The sequence below is a fragment of the Bipolaris zeicola genome (genome assembly GCF_000523435.1).
Source record: "Bipolaris zeicola 26-R-13 unplaced genomic scaffold scaffold_14, whole genome shotgun sequence".
Lineage (NCBI taxonomy): Eukaryota > Fungi > Ascomycota > Dothideomycetes > Pleosporales > Pleosporaceae > Bipolaris > Bipolaris zeicola.
In genome coordinates, this window is record NW_006912063.1 from 86,449 (window position 1) to 102,078 (window position 15,630).

Consider the following 15,630-nt stretch of genomic DNA (forward strand, 5'->3'; position numbering starts at 1 on the left):
TGTTGCTTGTCGTCGTCGTGGTTGTCACAAAAGGATGCATGACAGCCTTAGCACAGCCAGCCATGGACGCGCTTGTGAGATCTGGGCCTGTATTCAAGTATGACTTGTGCTAGCAGATGGGCTGTCATGATCGAGCCCCTGGACTACCACGTGTTGCCCAACGGGAGTCTCCCCAGCCGTGCGCGCCCGTGCCAAGAGCTACTGGGAGCCAAGCACATCACCGCCTGTCCTGATAGCATAGGGCTCAGGGCCAGGATAGCTTCATCAAGAAACATTACCAAGACATTACCAACAGACTAGCCATACTCATTGGCTTGTATCGGTCTTTCGCTGTTTGCTCGGAAATTTCTAAATACTCGCCTTTATATTGCGGTGCTGATCTACCCACTCTTTTACCTACAGTTTACCCCTTCTGCTGTCGACGGCTTGTCTCAGCTTCTTGATCACGTCACCAGGGTCCGCAGCGCCAAAGACAGCGCTGCCCGCAACAATGACATTGGCACCGGCATCGGCAGCCTGGTCAATCGTCTTTTCGCTCAAGCCGCCGTCAACTTCAATGTGCATTTCGGGATACTTTTGTCGAAGAGCGGTCACTTTGGGGAGTTCAGATGCCATAAAGGACTGACCACCAAAACCGGGCTCTACCGTCATGACCAGGACCATCTAGCAACGTCAGTATTTGTGCTTAAAACCATGTGGCACTGCGCGGTGCCATTGTTGATTCGTGAGGTTATTGATCCTGCAGCGGGAACAGCCAGCGGCGCAGGCGGCCGAGGGCTGGTGCATCGAGTTGCAAAGGTTTGCATGCTTAAGCGCCGCCACAGCGTACCGCCGACACCCAAACATTGTCAGCCCTATCAGCCACGGACTGGTCGACCACATTGGCGGCCCGTCTGACCAATATATACCGCGCGCATTCCCATTGTGCTATTGATTCCGGCGGGCGTAAGGGTAGCAGTGCAGGGGACATGAACTCACATCAGGCACCTCTTCCTTGTTTGGGCTGTCCAATATCTCCCACAGTACGTCGACGGGCGTGCTTGGCTTAATGGCAATACCGGCTTGCATGCCCTCGGCATGGATGAACCGAATCAGTTCTTTTGGTGACGTCTTTTGGTCCGACTGTCCACTGGGCGAGTCGGCGGCAGTAGACGACACGGCGGCCTCATAGTGGAAGCAGTAGAGGTCGCAACCGGCCTTCTTGAAGTCGCGGACCCAGCGCTTGGGCTCGGCAATCATCATGTGGCAGTCAAAAGTACCCTTTGCATATGCCGTGGTGGGGCGGTCAACGTGTGAGCGGATCTTTGTGACGACGGGGGCGCCAAATGTCATGTTTGGCACAAAGTGGCCGTCCATGATGTCCACCTGCACGTCGTGTCAGTCGCGGGGTTGGCGAGGCTGCGGCTACGGCTACGGTGCGCATACATGAAGCCAGTCGGCGCCTTGGGCAATTGTGTCTGAGCAAGCCTTGCCCAGCGCTCCAAAGTCGGCGGACAGGATAGAAGGCGCAATGATGGCGGGCGGTGACATGGCTGGTGAGGTGTGTCTGTGAGTGTATTCGCCTTGGGTAATGGCACCAATGGCAGAGAGGGCGCGGTTGGGTCGGGATTCTAGAACAGATATGTAGACTTGTACGTCTGTGCCGTGCCGTGCTGTGCTGTGCTGTGCTGTGCTGTGCTGTGCTGTACCCGGAGCTCACGATAGCTTTTTGGTGTTGTGACGACATGGCCCAGCGTCACGCCTGCCCTGCCCCGCCCGTCAATGCCCCGCCCGCATGCTTGGCACGTCTTCACCGCACAGCAACCACTTGGACACAGCACAACAGCAGCATCCAACGTACATTCTCGCATACGCATGAACTCGCTATTACCTCGCAAACTATATTTCAAGGCTGGCGGTCAGACGGGACGGACTTGGCAGCACGAGATGGGCTGCGCCAGTGGGCGACTATGCTGTCCAAGCAATGCTCGCCTCGCCATTGGCCCGCCGTGCTCAAAGCGAGGGCTGCAAATAGCACAGCCCGGCGCGTAGACAGCAAAACATCCAACCACATCGGACACAACACGGCCTCGCTAACCTCCAACGGCTAGCCTCTGGTAAACACCATCTGCTCGTAGGCGTTGTTGGCCCAATCATGCCCTTCTCCACCATGGTCACCATGTCGTGGCCACTATTGAACCGCCATTGTCTCTCCACTCACTCGCACCGTAGCTCGGACAAATCCAACGAGTAGCCAGCGTCTATCTGCAATATATCCCATCGTCGCCGCGCCCGCGCCGCATTCCCTCTTGCTGTCATTCACTTCTAGCCCTTTTCCGAGCCTCCTTTCCCTCGCAAAGTCTTCGTTGATCGAAGTGTTCCCCAGTTTTTCTAGTAGGCTGTTGACCAGCGCAGTTCAGGGCTATAGCCCAAATTAATATCCCCTTCTCTTCGGCCCCCGGTACTTCGGTATTTGCATCCTTCACACCTACGCCGCAATCCCGCCCCCTCGGATTTCAAAAGTATCTTTAGTAATAATTGCAAGAGGCGGTGCTCACGGCCCCTCCCCCAAAATATCATGATGCCCCAGATGCTCGAGCCTGCAGTATACCATCCTGCGGCCCCCAGCACCAGGGTACCCTCCCACCATGCCTCGTCTCCGCTGGACCAGAGACAGGCACTTAATAATACCACAAACGACGACTGTCCCATCCCCCCTTACTACCTTGCTCGACACTCAACCTCTTCGCCATTCCAGACCAGTCCAACATCGCCATCCATCATCGACGACTTCCCTACCCCCAAGGCTCGCCTGTTCTACATGTCTCAACAGTCATCACCGCCCTTGCCTACCCACTCGGCAACGTTCCCGCCACCGAGCCGGCAGAGCCGTACAGACAGTGACTTCGACTCCTTGTACGACATCACTGATGATGAAGCCGAGGTGCCTCTCCACGCATCAGCATCAGTCAAGAAGCTTGCAACACAGCCAAGGAGAAGACGCTACCCATCTATTGTCATCCCCTCCCCATCTGCTTGGCCAACTATTGAGAAGTTGAAGAGTGCCAACTCGGCCATGCCCGTCACTCCCTCATTGATGCTCACTCCTTCACGCCGTTTCCTCGACATGATCAACTCTCATAATCTGCAGGTGCCAGAGCACTCAGCCGCCCCGTCCTTGGATGGCAGCCTCACATCAGAAGAGATGGACAGGCTCAGCTGCCCAGCTACTCCAATATCACAGCGCAGGTGTGGATCCCCCTCAAGCTCCGACTCCTGGGGTCCTGTCCAACTCGACCTTCAAGCCATGGAGACGCTCCAGCACCTTAGCAACTCACCTTCCACTGAACAGCACGACGCGTCAAGGCAACAAGAGCCAGGAACAGGCGTGACAGGAGGTGAGATGCGCGAAGTTTCTCGGCCTAGTCTCGGCCTCAACATCCCCTCTGCCTTTTTCGGAAATGGATCCTCTGGTAGTACTCCCATCTCTGCCCTCTCAGTCCCATCGCCAGGCGGCTTCTTCTCTTCACTGCAATCGACCGCTCGTCACACATGGAGCATTCCTAAGCGACAGGATTCTATCCCAAACACTTCCACTGCTGAGAAGTTTTACAATCTTCCATGGGAGAGGGAGAGCCGCAGAAATACCTCTCCACACCCCGGGCCAGCGGTACCGGCTCCTCCACGCCGAAACTCTACTCTACAAGGATCCACCCTTGATGGTTTTGACGAGCCTTTGCCAACATCACGACCGGTCGTTCTCAGCCCGACTGACGAAAATGTTGAGATTAAGGAGATCAATCCTAGCAAGACGGTGTTCCAGTATAATGAGAACTATAACGCTGAGCTCCAAAAAGCATCTTCTGCGAATCTTGAAATGACGGGTCGGTGGTTGGAGGAACAAGATGAGCTACAGGCTGCGCTCCGCGATATCAACGACATCAGCTCGCCCAGCCTCTCCAGCGGAACTCACAGCCGCGGCAACTCACTCGACAAGGCTGTGGTCAAGAAATCGGTCAAGTTTGCTGATGAGCCGGCCAAGTCTCCAGTGAAAGAGTCGGCTACTGAGCTTGTGACAACTTACGTGCAAGGCCTTGAGTACCTCCGCTCTCGTTGCCAGAAGAAGGATACGTTTATCCACCGTCAGACACGCGCTGAGGCTCTGCATGTGCAGCGTCGCTGCAGTCCATTGGCGCACCGTGATCAGCTTCTGGGCAAGTTTGAGCTCAACCAGCCGGATCGCCCAGCACCACCACGACCAGTATCTGAATTCTTTGTCAACGACCCGACTGTTTTGAAGGAGAGAATTGCACGGGCGCAGATGGAACGCCAAGCGCTCGACCAGATGCTGCCTATCCACTGGGTTCTGCAGGCCCAAAAACAACTCAATGGAGGAAGGTTGCTGAGCAAGGCTGCTGCACGACGGGTTACGCGTGCCAGTGCACCTCGCATTCTCGACATTGGCGGCGTTGCGACCAACGACTGGGCATGGGACGTTGCCTACGATTTCCCATACGCCACCGTGATTACGGTTTACACAGAAGGCAACAACATGTCTTCGAATGTCAAGGGCCCAAGCAACCACAAGCACATGACCGTCCCCAACTTGTGGACTCTTCCCTTTCCCTCGGGCCACTTTGATGTCATCTCGGCGCGCACCCTGTACGAGCTTCTCAAGACCAGGAAGCCCATGGGCAGGTCGTCGGACGAGTACGACTTGTGCCTGAAGGAGTGCTACCGATGCCTGAAGCCCGGAGGCATCCTCGACTACTCACTCATGGACGCAGATGTGGTACACGCAGGCCGCAACGCGCAAGCCATGGGCGTCGAGTTTGGCTTCAACCTCAAGACACGCGGCTATGATGCGCAGCCCACAAAGGCTTTTCTCCCGCGCATCTCCAAAGCTGGATTCAAGGAAGTGCAAAGAGCTTGGATGTTTCTGCCCATGGGCAAGACGGCCGCCAACTGGCGCGATACGCTTGCGGTTGGAGCTGAGCCGAAGCACCAAGAACGTAGGATTGCAGAGGATGGTAGTATTGAGGTTGAGGATGCGCCAGTACTCGGCACGACTATTGATGCTGCGATGCTGACTGGTATTGTCGGTAGCTGGGCGTGGGAGAGGTGGCTGTTGAGATTGCAGATGGAGATGGGCAAGGATGAGGACAAGTTGCTTGAGGGTGTAGTCAATGTGCTGGAAGAAGGCGCACAGGGCCACTCTGGATGGAGGACCTTGACTGGTTGGGCGAGGAAGTAAGTGATTTTTAGATTTACTGGGTTTTGAATAAGAGAGAGGGACGTATGAAATGATGTCTATGATAGGATCTGGCAAAGATATTTTGGAGTTGGGTAAGGGTTGTTGGCTGGACACGACAAAGGATTGATACCACATTGACTTTTCTTTTTCTTTTGTAAATCACTCATTTTTCCTATGTTAGACCGATTATTTTCTCTTTTGTAAATAAATTGATAAAAAGCAACACTATATCAAGATACATAAGACTCTGTGAAGTTTGCAGTGAAAACGTGTGTTGTTCTGGAAGTGAGTGGTAGCAGTTGAACCCAACCTGGTTTTCGTCTCTTTTACCTCGACGTTGGCTGGCGGGCACCCCACGCGGCCCCTGCGCAACCTTCCGTCACTCCGCCCGCCATCCAACACCAAAAGTCGCGACAACAACGACACGCCTTGCCATACCCACCCCGCCGCCACCGCACCGTACCCGCATCTACATCAACTCCCGGCTGCGCCTTTCGCCAACCATGTTATTCTTCAGGTCCGTCATTCTTCCTGCCCCGCTCGCCCTCGTCTCCTCTCGAGAACCACCACAAACCACAAACGTCACCTTCACTCCATACTAACACAAATACCACAGCTTCTTCAAAACCCTCGTGGAGCATGAAATCACAGTAGAACTCAAAAATGAAGTGCAGATCCGCGGGACGCTCAAGAGCGTAGATCAGTACTTGAATATTAAGCTGGACAATGCCGAGGCGGTGGATGAGCTGAGGTGGCCGCATTTGGTGCGTTTTTACCCTCCTTCTTCCTCTTTCTTTACTTTGGAGTGCGAAACATCACATTTGGGCAACAACAAAAAAAAGTGGGAAGCGGTGAAGCTAAGGAGGAAGGAGGGATTGGGGGAATTAGGAAAAGGGAAAAGGAAGATGAAGGCTAATGAGAAAGTAGTGCTCAACCAAGGACATGTTCATTCGCGGTTCCGTTGTACGCTACGTACATCTACCTTCGGGCGCGGTCGATACAGCGTTATTGGAGGACGCGACGAGGAGGGAGGCGGAGGCGGCGAAAAACAAGGCGAAGTGAGGGGTGGGCTGTACACAAAGGGAAGATGAAGAAGAGGAATGTGGGATTGAGAGAGAGAGAGAGAGAGAAAGAGAAAGGGGATATGGGATGTCTGGAGTGCACAGTATGAATGTGGAATCGGTCGGGAAACAAATGGCATTTACGAGGGCAATGAGGAAATAGGGCGTAAGGAATTGTGGTATACCCATTTGAACCAAACGAGAGGAAAAAGAAACTAAAAGAAGAGGAACCATCATCCGGTCAAAAATCCTGGGGGACATGAAAGTAATCCAGTTCGTCGTGACCATGCATCAAAATAAAAACATAACACCATCAGACCCGCGGCTTCACAAAAAAATCAAACTTACACAAACAATCCCATAAACACGCCCACTCCCAGCCGCCCAGACCCCCGTTTCAAACCGGCCCTTTTTCTTCTTCTTACTCTTTTCCTCATATCTCATAAAACCTCGCTTAGAGAGAAACAGAGAAAGGGAACGGGACAAAATGGCAAGATGAACATGTTTTGGGTTTCCAAAAAGGGTGCACACACACACACATATGGTTTTCATACAAGCGAACCATGTGTGAAAAGTAAGCACGGCAGTTGAGAGAGGCAGGGAGGCAGGGCAGGCGGGCAGGCTTTTGGCCAAATTACACACGTGCATGCCAGTTCATGGGGAACCAAAAAAAAACAGAACCGGGGCAAGTTTGAAACAAGCACGTTTGTATGAAGCCGTTTGACCCCCTTGTAAGCGTAGGCATTAAAATGTACCTAATAGCACCGCCCTTGCATCCGATGGAGATTAACCAATTGATGCCCGGGTCGTTTTTTGTCTTTGACCTCCCTCTTTGCCCTTGATACCAGAGACATAATAATCATGACCATTCACCATTATCTAAGCGCAATGGGCCCCCTCCCGATGATCCTATCCTGCCTTGATTTCTTTTCGCCCACCACCCATCCCCCCTTGGAAAGTCGAAGGACGCGGTTAATATGACTTGTATATTATAGAAAAGCGATCCACTCTTAACAGCCCATACCCAAAGTGGGCGCGCAAACGAGGACTGTTTTGCGAAAGAGAAAGAAAGAAAAGGGGGGGGGTATAATAGCCAGGACTAACTATTCCTACAGCCGGACGAAAAACAAAGCCCAGCATTGTGGCAAATGAACTTCCCCGCTTTTCAATCGTTCGATTTGTGGATGTAGGATGTGGAAAATGATACGAGGTCTTGTTCAATAACTCTAGGAGAGAATTGGGACAAAAACACAATGCCCTCCTGTGGACGGGCAATGATCAGCGCAAGGGACGTTGTTCAAAACAGATTACGCGTACGGCCGTTTACGAGGCTGACAGGAATAAGCTCTTATTGCTGATTGCAAAAAAGCGTTACCGATAGTTTGGAATCGATACTTGGCATTAGGCAACGTGTGGTTCGAGGGCACAAGCTTGTTTGCCATGAGGAAGAGAGATGGAAGGATGGGGGGACGGATGATATCCTGGTCAAGGCAAGTAATAGAAGGGAACCTCAAGCGCGCCGAAAAGTTGGCAGTTTGGTTTGCTTGGCGAACATGTGGCACATGCATGTGAAGGTGTGTTGAAGGGGAAGGGGGGCGGGGGGGGGGGAAGAAAAGGGCCTCGGCGCGCATTTACTCGCACGTGGAAAGCATCTTCTTGAGCACACCCATGAGGGTGCCGTTTTCAAGGGCAGCGGCAACGCGCTCCTTGTCGCCGAGCTGTTTGTTTACCTGCTCGTCTGTGCTGTGAGTGCCCTTCTTTATGCGGACATCGACGCGAAAGCGCGGGGGCAGTGCCTGCTCCAGACGTACACGCACGCCTAGGCCGATGACGGTGGCCAGCGAGCAGTGGGTAATGGTCGGGGTGATTTCGACGATGACGGTGCTGATGTTGGACAGAGGAGAGGCAGGGGGCAGGATGTGGATGTCGGGTAGGTTGACGACGGAGAGGGAGCCAAGGGACAGCGGATGCTCAGGGTCGCAGATGGTGGAAATGAGGTCTTTCATGCGTGGGGTCAGTCAGGTACAGGTAGGTAATGACGCAAGCAGGGACAGGAGAAAAAAACTGACCATAGATTTCCTGTTCGTCAATGGGGTCGTCATGTGTGTCGTCGCTGTCCGAGTCGGCTGGCGAAACAGGGTCGTCCAGGGGGTCGACGAGATATGTGTAGCGGGGGATCAGGTCGTCAAACAAGCCAGAGCCGGGGTGGTGCTGCCTCTTACCGGCTGCATCGCTACGGCGCGAGGGCAGATCCGACGGGTTCAGGATGGTGGGGTTGGCGTTGTCCTTGTCGAGCTCCATGGCGCTGCTTTGTGCGGGGGGAGGAAGGGGCGTGGCGGTGGTGGTGGTGGCTGCTTATGTTGGAGCGAGCGTGGTGATGGCGATGGCGATGGCGATGGCGATGTCGATGGCGATGGTGGCGGTTGTGGTTGTGGTTGGTGCAGCCCCTCCATTGCACCGGCCATCGTCATTCGGCATATTGGAGCATGTGGGCAGCAGCAGCATGGCCCTGCTTGCCGCACGCCCGCTTGCCTGCACCTGCTTAGCAATTGCTTTGTTACACGCATACATGGCCATGCAGTACGTAACTATCTGTGTAAACGTCTATGGATGCACATAGTAGACCTTGTAAGTATCTATGTTTCCAATCTCCCGCAGATTACCCGCGAGCAGGATGGATGGATGGATGGATGCAGGGGAGAGAAGTGTGGGGTGGTGCACCGTTTGACTAGTGTCTGCGCATATCAAGTGGGCGTTGTTTTGTCCTTTCCAGGTTATGGCCTGGCGGCTGTAGGTAGAGAGACACACACTTTCATACACCCCCCCCTTCTCCCTACGTGCGTATCGAGTCTACGTGCGTATGGTGCAGTAGGTTGGCAGCCGTGTACACTAAAGTATACCGCTCGTCGAGATGACGGGCCCCCACCGGCGAGCATCGGCAAGAGCCGACGTCGTGGCCCCGCCGGGTCAAGGTTCAAGGCGACGAGGACCGAGGATGAGGACGAGGACGGGCGGCGGTGAATTGCTCGGTCGCCTCCCGGACCACGGTTGACCCAAATCAAAGGGTTTCTCGTCGTGTTTCCAGAGGCGTGGCCTGAGACCGAGACAATCTGAGTCTCTCGTGTTGCTGCTGTCGGCTCCTCCCGCACTCTGGCGGAAATGCTTCCCAATGCGGTAGACGGTCAATCACAGGGCTGGTCGAGTACCACGGCGTGTTCCTGAGCGGCAGGGAGATCAACGCCAGAGATCAGCGCCGCCCCGGGAAGGTCGACAAGACAGGAGTCGTGGTAGCATTAGCATTAGCATTATTAGCAGCAAACAAAACGGGAGGGCTATCGCTGCGGTGCCATGCCATGGCTGCGGCATTGTTAGCTTTGGATCCAAGGGCCTGCAGCTGCATACGACTGCGACCTGCATTACTACACCTTCGATGCGCCTTCGATGGCTTGCCGGCGGCGCCAGTCGGCCGTGGCCGCCATCACCACCACGACCAGGACGACGAGCACTACGAGCACTACGAGCACTACGAGCACTACGAGCACTACGACGACTGCCACCAGCATCATACCCGCCCACCACCCGCCTGTCAGACGAGCCTCGGCTTGGCAACGCCCGCACTGCAACCCCGTCAGCCAGGCCGCCATGATTCCCGGCGACGATAGACGTACAAGCCCTGGGAACTAGGGTCCCGCGATCCCCCAGCCCCTCCAGCTGTCTTGTCGCGTGCGGCGCAAAAGCACTCGACCCGCCAGTCTGGGTACCGCTCTTGGTCAGCCATGGCCTCTCCTCCCCAGCTGCTGCACCTGGGCCTCTCTGTCTCTCACCCCCCCCCCCCAGTCGACTGTCCGGGGCCTTGTCTGTCTGTCTGTCTATGTGTGGGTGCACGCAACTGCAACTGCAACTGCAACTCTTCTCGTCCTGCCCGCCAGCCCGCCCGCCAGCCCGCCACCAACCAGGCACACGTTGTGGCGGCTCACGGCATGAGGGGCGCCAGGCCCCCCTTCCCCGTGCGGGAGGGAGTGTCGATGCAGATGGTTTGAAGGCCTTCTCGAAGTCTGCTCGGCCGTGTTTCGCTTCGCGGGCGCAATGGTCGTGTTCAGTTCATGCGCTGCCATGCGGTAGGCCTGTCTGCCCATGTGTCTGTCCATGCAGACTAGAGGCCCTCTACCAGGCCCAAGCTGTCTTTCCCCCATGCGGCGTAGCCATGTGGAGGATTATTGTTTTATGCAGGCTGTGCTGATGGTGATGCGTCTGCCGTTAGAACCTTGCAGGCGACTGCGACTACCATGCTTTGGCCCAAATCAATTCGCCGACAAGTGTGGTGCGCGACATCGACGACCGGCTCACCGTACGGCACACGACGGCATCTCGCCAGGCCCAGTGCGCCCGAGGGCTCCTGGCCGGCTGCTCATCGAGTGAGTGCCCATGGAGATGGCACCGATCCTGAGGGCCCATGAGCAAGGCAAGGCAAGGCAACGAAGCGACTGTCGGTACACGGCCCTATGCCACTCTCGGAATAGTGCCATGTCACTGTCGCCCTGTCTGTGGAAAGACGGACGTTTCGCTTGAGCTCCTGACAAGACGCTGCCAGACTGCTAACACGACGCCAAATGCTCGTACCCCTTTCTAGCCGGCTAGTACCACCACCACTACTAATTACTACTCTGACCGCACCGCCTCTAGTATGATGATGGTCCCCCCAGCTAGGCCCAAGTCCTCGTCATCGATGCCAATCTCTCGCTCCCTCGCTCGGTGCTGCAGCAGAGACCCACCCGCCTGCTTTGCCATGGCACCAGCAATGTCCTGGGGGTGAGATGAGCATTTCAGGCTTGCTCTCAGGCACCACCCGCAGCAGCACCAGCAGCACCAGCTCCAGCCCAGCCAGAGAGACCAATCTTCGATTCGACCACATGCATGCGCAGCCTCTCTGCCTTAATCCCCCCCCAGTCGTATCATGTCATGCACGCTGCTAGCCATGTGTACAATCCAAGTCGTCGATGGTCGTCAAGTGGTCGGGACCCTAATGTACTTTTTCTAGGCAGTCTATCCACCGGATCCGTCCCGCCACCAGCAGCCTCTTCATCTTGGGGCACAAGCGTACGCGGACAGCCGGAAAGATTTTTGCCTTTTCGCCCGTGGTTTGCTGGACATGAGCGGCACCTGTCCCTGTATGTGTGTGTGTGTGTGTGTGTGTGTGTGTGTGCCTGTGTTGCGAGGGCGTCTGTGCCTAGCATTCGCCCGTGTGTGTGCGACAGCCTTCTTGCTTTGCTCATTCATCATCAGCTGTCAGACTCTGCCCTGCCCTGCCCTGCCCTGTCTTGCCCCCCGCTGCTTTTATAGCAGCACCAGTTCCCGGCGGATCGCAAAGCTCAAAAAGGTTCACACTAAATACCCGTCGCTCAACATACGTGATACGATTCAGATAGCAGTAGTATCCAACGGGCGCCGCCACCCCTGCTCCCTATTGCCTCACACCCCCCACAGCACGGCAGTTCCCTGTGTCCGCAGCATCTGGGCAGCGGACGCTTGCGCTCACGCGCCTGCAGCTTGGGCGCCCACACAGCGACGCTATTAGTGCGGTGCGGCTCCTGGATCCTGCACGTCGCATACCACCTACCCCTCGTCCACCTGTTTAACCCCTTCATACACGGCGAACCACTTGGGGACCACAATACCTCGAGCCTTTCAGGAGATCCATACACGACAACGCCACCATTGCGCGCGTGAGCCACGCTGCGAGCCCGCTGCCAGTGCGTCGTCGAAACCCTGGCATGCCAGACATCGTCTCCACCTGCCCTCCCTATGCGCCTGTTGCTGCTGCTGCTGCTCCTGCTGCCCTGATCTGCCGTATAACCTAACCACGCCCGCGGCACTGCGGAGATTTCGCGAGCGCTATACCATCGTCAGTCACCAACCTGCACCGTCTTGCTCGTGTCTTTTGGCGGTTTAGTTTCTGCCTCATTCTGCGCAAGGCCCTCTTCTGTCCGCCAGCAACAATCTGTCACATTCTGGACCTGCCCACACCCCCTCCCGTCACCCCGACCTTCTATTGGCCCACCGCCCACGACTGCACACAACCTCACCACCTTGGTGGAGATCCCACGACCCCGCTGCCCGCAAACCACCGCGCCAGCTTCCGCGCTTCCACTCGGCTCTGCCCTGGCCTTGACTAGGAAACACAATGGCCCCAGAGACAACTGGACGCCCATTACTACCTCAAACCGCCCAAATGCAGAGCTTCACTTTTGCGCCGCCCACGCTGGCGCCGCGCGAGAACCAGCGCAGTAAGTTCACACGCACATACACACTCACACCGCCCCCATGTGCTGGGTCGCAGAAGAAGCAACTGACATGACCCATGTAGACTATGTGTTCGTAGACGAGCACAACAGACACAAGCGCTTGAAAGGTGTGATATCCCATCGCCTCACCCGCCCGCCCCGTGTTGCTCGCGCTCGCCGAGAATGGCATGCGCATGCTAACGTGATGCAGTAATGAGAGCATGCGAAGGCTGCCGTAGACGTAAGATCAAATGCGATGCCGCCACGACGAATGCATGGCCTTGCGCTGCCTGCATCCGCCTGAAACTCAACTGTGTACCACCAACCGTCAGCTACGACAAGGACTACAACGGTTCCCAGACCTTTGATCTGGAACCCAAGCCGTTGGAGTATGCTTCGGATGTGCCTTCCCAACATGAATTTCAGCGGCAACCATCCATGACCCAGGCCATGCCTCACCAAATGCCGCTGTCCATGGCCGGTGCTGCCCAAGGCATGTATCAGCCTTCGCCCTATGTGGACCAACAGTCGCAAGACCAATGTCACTATCAGCCCTTGTCGCAGCCTCAGGTAGTCCAGCAAACAATGGGCTATGCTCCCCAACAACCCTACCCACAAGCATCATCCGCACCACCAACCATCTTGACCCCACCCGAGTCGGAACCTCACTGGCGGAGTGATTCGGCTTCGAGCTTGTCGGAAGCTCTCGGCGAACTCAAGATAGATCACACTGCTGTTGGTAGGTTGCATCAAAGCCGTTTGCAAAAGCACGATCCCCCAAGCTGACAAAACACAGCACCCTACATCACAAACATGAAGAAGGCTTTGGCCGAAACACCAGCCCAAGAGGAATATGAGGTACAATTACCACAATCGGTCAGCCTGGACCATACCGTCCGCATACCACCAGAAATGATGCCTTCGGATGAGCAGGCTTTACAGTATTTCGACTATTTCTTCACCAACGTACACCCCTATTGCCCGGTCATCAACAAGGCCTACTTCTACCAGCAGTGGCACAGTGCGCCAGATTCAATCTCGCCTCTTATGCTCGAGGCCATCTTTGCCTGCGCTACATTGATGCTCGGAGACGTGGATGAAGGCAACAAGTGGCTAGCGCTTGCAACGAGTCAGTGATCTTCTGTTTTATTACTGACTCGCTTTACTGACTATAATCATAGGGCACGAAGAAAGTTTTAGGGACGTATCGCGACTCAGCACAATGCAAGCCATGACTCTTCTTCTCAAGGCTCGCGAAGCATCGCCAAAGCGCGGGTACTTTTGGCGCTCTTGGATGGCTACCGTCAGCCTTGTGGCAATGGCAAAAGACTTGGAGTTACACGAGCATTACGACATTCATCAAATGGGAAAGTCGTGTGGCTCAACACCGCACGACTGTGTTGCAAAGACGAGGGTGTGGCAGATGTGCATGGTTTTTGAGGTGATGATTGGCGGTCCGCAAGGTAGGCGACCTGTTTCAATTACGCGACTCAGAATACTAACGCGATCGTCACAGGTCGCTACGATTTTGGTGTTGATATTGACACTGTTGATTTGGAAATGCCCAGGTCAGTTGCTGGACTGGATCCTGCGGAGGTCCAAATCGCGCGTCAGTTTATCCAGTTTTGTCGCATCGCCAAAAACGTCTATCATTCGGCCTCGATATTCAAAAAGCTAAGGAACAAGACACCGGACTGGCCATTGGACCCTTCTTTCGTGGCCCACAATACCGACTTTTCCATTTGGCTTCGAGAACTGCCGGAGGATATGCAGCTTGTCTACCCCCAGGATGGTTCAGCTCCCTGGATCCCGTCTCACCAGATTGCCAACATGCACAGCTATCAATACCTGGCCACCGTAATGCACTTCCGACCTCAATTGCATGCCGTGTCTGACTCGTATGACGGCATATGGAAACAACATATGCTCACGTGTTACTCAGCTGCCAAAAGTCTATGCAAGCTACAGGAGGCTATCCTCAAAACTTACGGCATGCCTGGTCTGTTGTGCGCGGTGCGAGGCATCAGCTTCCACATCTATGCCCTGCTCACTTGCACCATGCTTCATCTAGTAAGTTGCCTATTTACAACTCTCGTACGCGCTCACTAACAGTGATAGGTGGCCGTGACCTGCCCTGACCCAGACATCAACCACGACGCCAGAGAATTTTTCGTGAGGCACATGCGCGTTCTGGAGACCATGTCACCTTCGTTCCCAATGCCCGAGATGCAACAGCAAATCAACAGCCTTCGCCAAGCTTTCTCGGCTGACTGCTCCAAGCCATTTGAGCTGAAACCATCGTTTCCCTTTGGAAGTCCTCAGGTGGCCCCGCAAACGAGCCCCATGAGCCACCAAGGCTCTTACCGGTCTCGTCACGCAAGCCATTCATCGCCGATGGAACAACCAGGTCAGGTCAACTACCATGCACATCCCATTACTCCACCAATCTCGGCATCCGACCACGGATCAAAGGCTGACTCTCCAGTAGCCCAGTCTTTGGTCATGATGGCATCGGGTCAACGTGCGCCTCAGTCCGCATCTAACTTGCAAATGCCGGACAATGTTCAATGGAATCCACAACGCATATTTGAGTGAGTTATCCTGTATCACCAAGGAGCTTGTGCGCCATACTAACGTGTTGCAGTCAATGGAATGTTGCCTTTGGTACGCCCCCTCCTACTAGCGCCTCTTCCCAGTCTTCCCCGCCGCTAAGACCCACTCCTTCAGGAACCAGCTACGACATACGGCAGGCGCAGGAAGCCATGCAACCCAACTACCAGATGGCCAACACCTCTCCCCAGTCCAGCCATATTCATGCCGCGTCTGGTCAGATGCCTCCATCGTCAACTTATAGCAATCCTGCGCCCGTTTACGTCACTCCAACCATGTGGCAGGAGGCCGTCACAAGTTCTTTACCAGATGGCCTTAAGCGCAGGTGGGATGGCAACTCTATGCCAGACCAATCCATGTACAAACGATCGCGTTGATACGACAGAAGAGGATGTGACACATCACATTACTTGCACCAGGACCTATCAGAGGAGCTTCATGAGAG

At 55.1% G+C, this 15,630-nt stretch overlaps 7 protein-coding genes across 7 annotated transcripts; 3 read left to right on the forward strand and 4 right to left on the reverse strand.

The window, feature by feature from the left end:
* Positions 1-396: 396 nt before the first annotated feature.
* On the reverse strand, positions 397-1,530 carry COCCADRAFT_22956 (uncharacterized protein; the record flags this gene model as incomplete). The annotated part of the gene is made up of 3 exons (XM_007710053.1): positions 397-663; positions 979-1,365; positions 1,426-1,530. 3 exons carry the CDS (start codon positions 1,528-1,530, stop codon positions 397-399), a joined length of 759 nt encoding a protein of 252 aa, XP_007708243.1.
* Positions 1,531-1,885: 355 nt separating this feature from the next.
* COCCADRAFT_85628 (uncharacterized protein) lies at positions 1,886-2,053 on the reverse strand (the record flags this gene model as incomplete). The annotated part of the gene is made up of 1 exon (XM_007710102.1): positions 1,886-2,053. The coding sequence occupies one exon, from the start codon at positions 2,051-2,053 to the stop codon at positions 1,886-1,888; it is 168 nt and encodes a 55-aa protein (XP_007708292.1).
* Positions 2,054-2,557: 504 nt separating this feature from the next.
* Positions 2,558-5,233, forward strand: COCCADRAFT_85713 (uncharacterized protein; the record flags this gene model as incomplete). The annotated part of the gene is made up of 1 exon (XM_007710103.1): positions 2,558-5,233. The coding sequence occupies one exon, from the start codon at positions 2,558-2,560 to the stop codon at positions 5,231-5,233; it is 2,676 nt and encodes an 891-aa protein (XP_007708293.1).
* Positions 5,234-5,841: 608 nt separating this feature from the next.
* COCCADRAFT_85730 (uncharacterized protein) lies at positions 5,842-6,295 on the forward strand (the record flags this gene model as incomplete). The annotated part of the gene is made up of 2 exons (XM_007710104.1): positions 5,842-5,997; positions 6,161-6,295. Coding segments are annotated over 2 exons (291 nt in total), but the record flags the coding sequence as incomplete, so codon positions are not given.
* A 1,630-nt stretch (positions 6,296-7,925) lies between these two features.
* On the reverse strand, positions 7,926-8,595 carry COCCADRAFT_85455 (uncharacterized protein; the record flags this gene model as incomplete). Its single annotated transcript, XM_007710105.1, has 2 exons — positions 7,926-8,293; positions 8,364-8,595. The coding sequence occupies 2 exons, from the start codon at positions 8,593-8,595 to the stop codon at positions 7,926-7,928; spliced, it is 600 nt and encodes a 199-aa protein (XP_007708295.1).
* Positions 8,596-8,898: 303 nt separating this feature from the next.
* COCCADRAFT_22959 (uncharacterized protein) lies at positions 8,899-11,206 on the reverse strand (the record flags this gene model as incomplete). The annotated part of the gene is made up of 6 exons (XM_007710054.1): positions 8,899-9,075; positions 9,105-9,404; positions 9,697-9,911; positions 9,963-10,159; positions 10,642-10,737; positions 11,067-11,206. 6 exons carry the CDS (start codon positions 11,204-11,206, stop codon positions 8,899-8,901), a joined length of 1,125 nt encoding a protein of 374 aa, XP_007708244.1.
* A 1,317-nt stretch (positions 11,207-12,523) lies between these two features.
* Positions 12,524-15,562, forward strand: COCCADRAFT_85714 (uncharacterized protein; the record flags this gene model as incomplete). The annotated part of the gene is made up of 8 exons (XM_007710106.1): positions 12,524-12,578; positions 12,659-12,703; positions 12,787-13,314; positions 13,372-13,704; positions 13,757-14,038; positions 14,092-14,645; positions 14,694-15,166; positions 15,220-15,562. The coding sequence occupies 8 exons, from the start codon at positions 12,524-12,526 to the stop codon at positions 15,560-15,562; spliced, it is 2,613 nt and encodes an 870-aa protein (XP_007708296.1).
* Between the last annotated feature and the right edge of the window lie 68 nt (positions 15,563-15,630).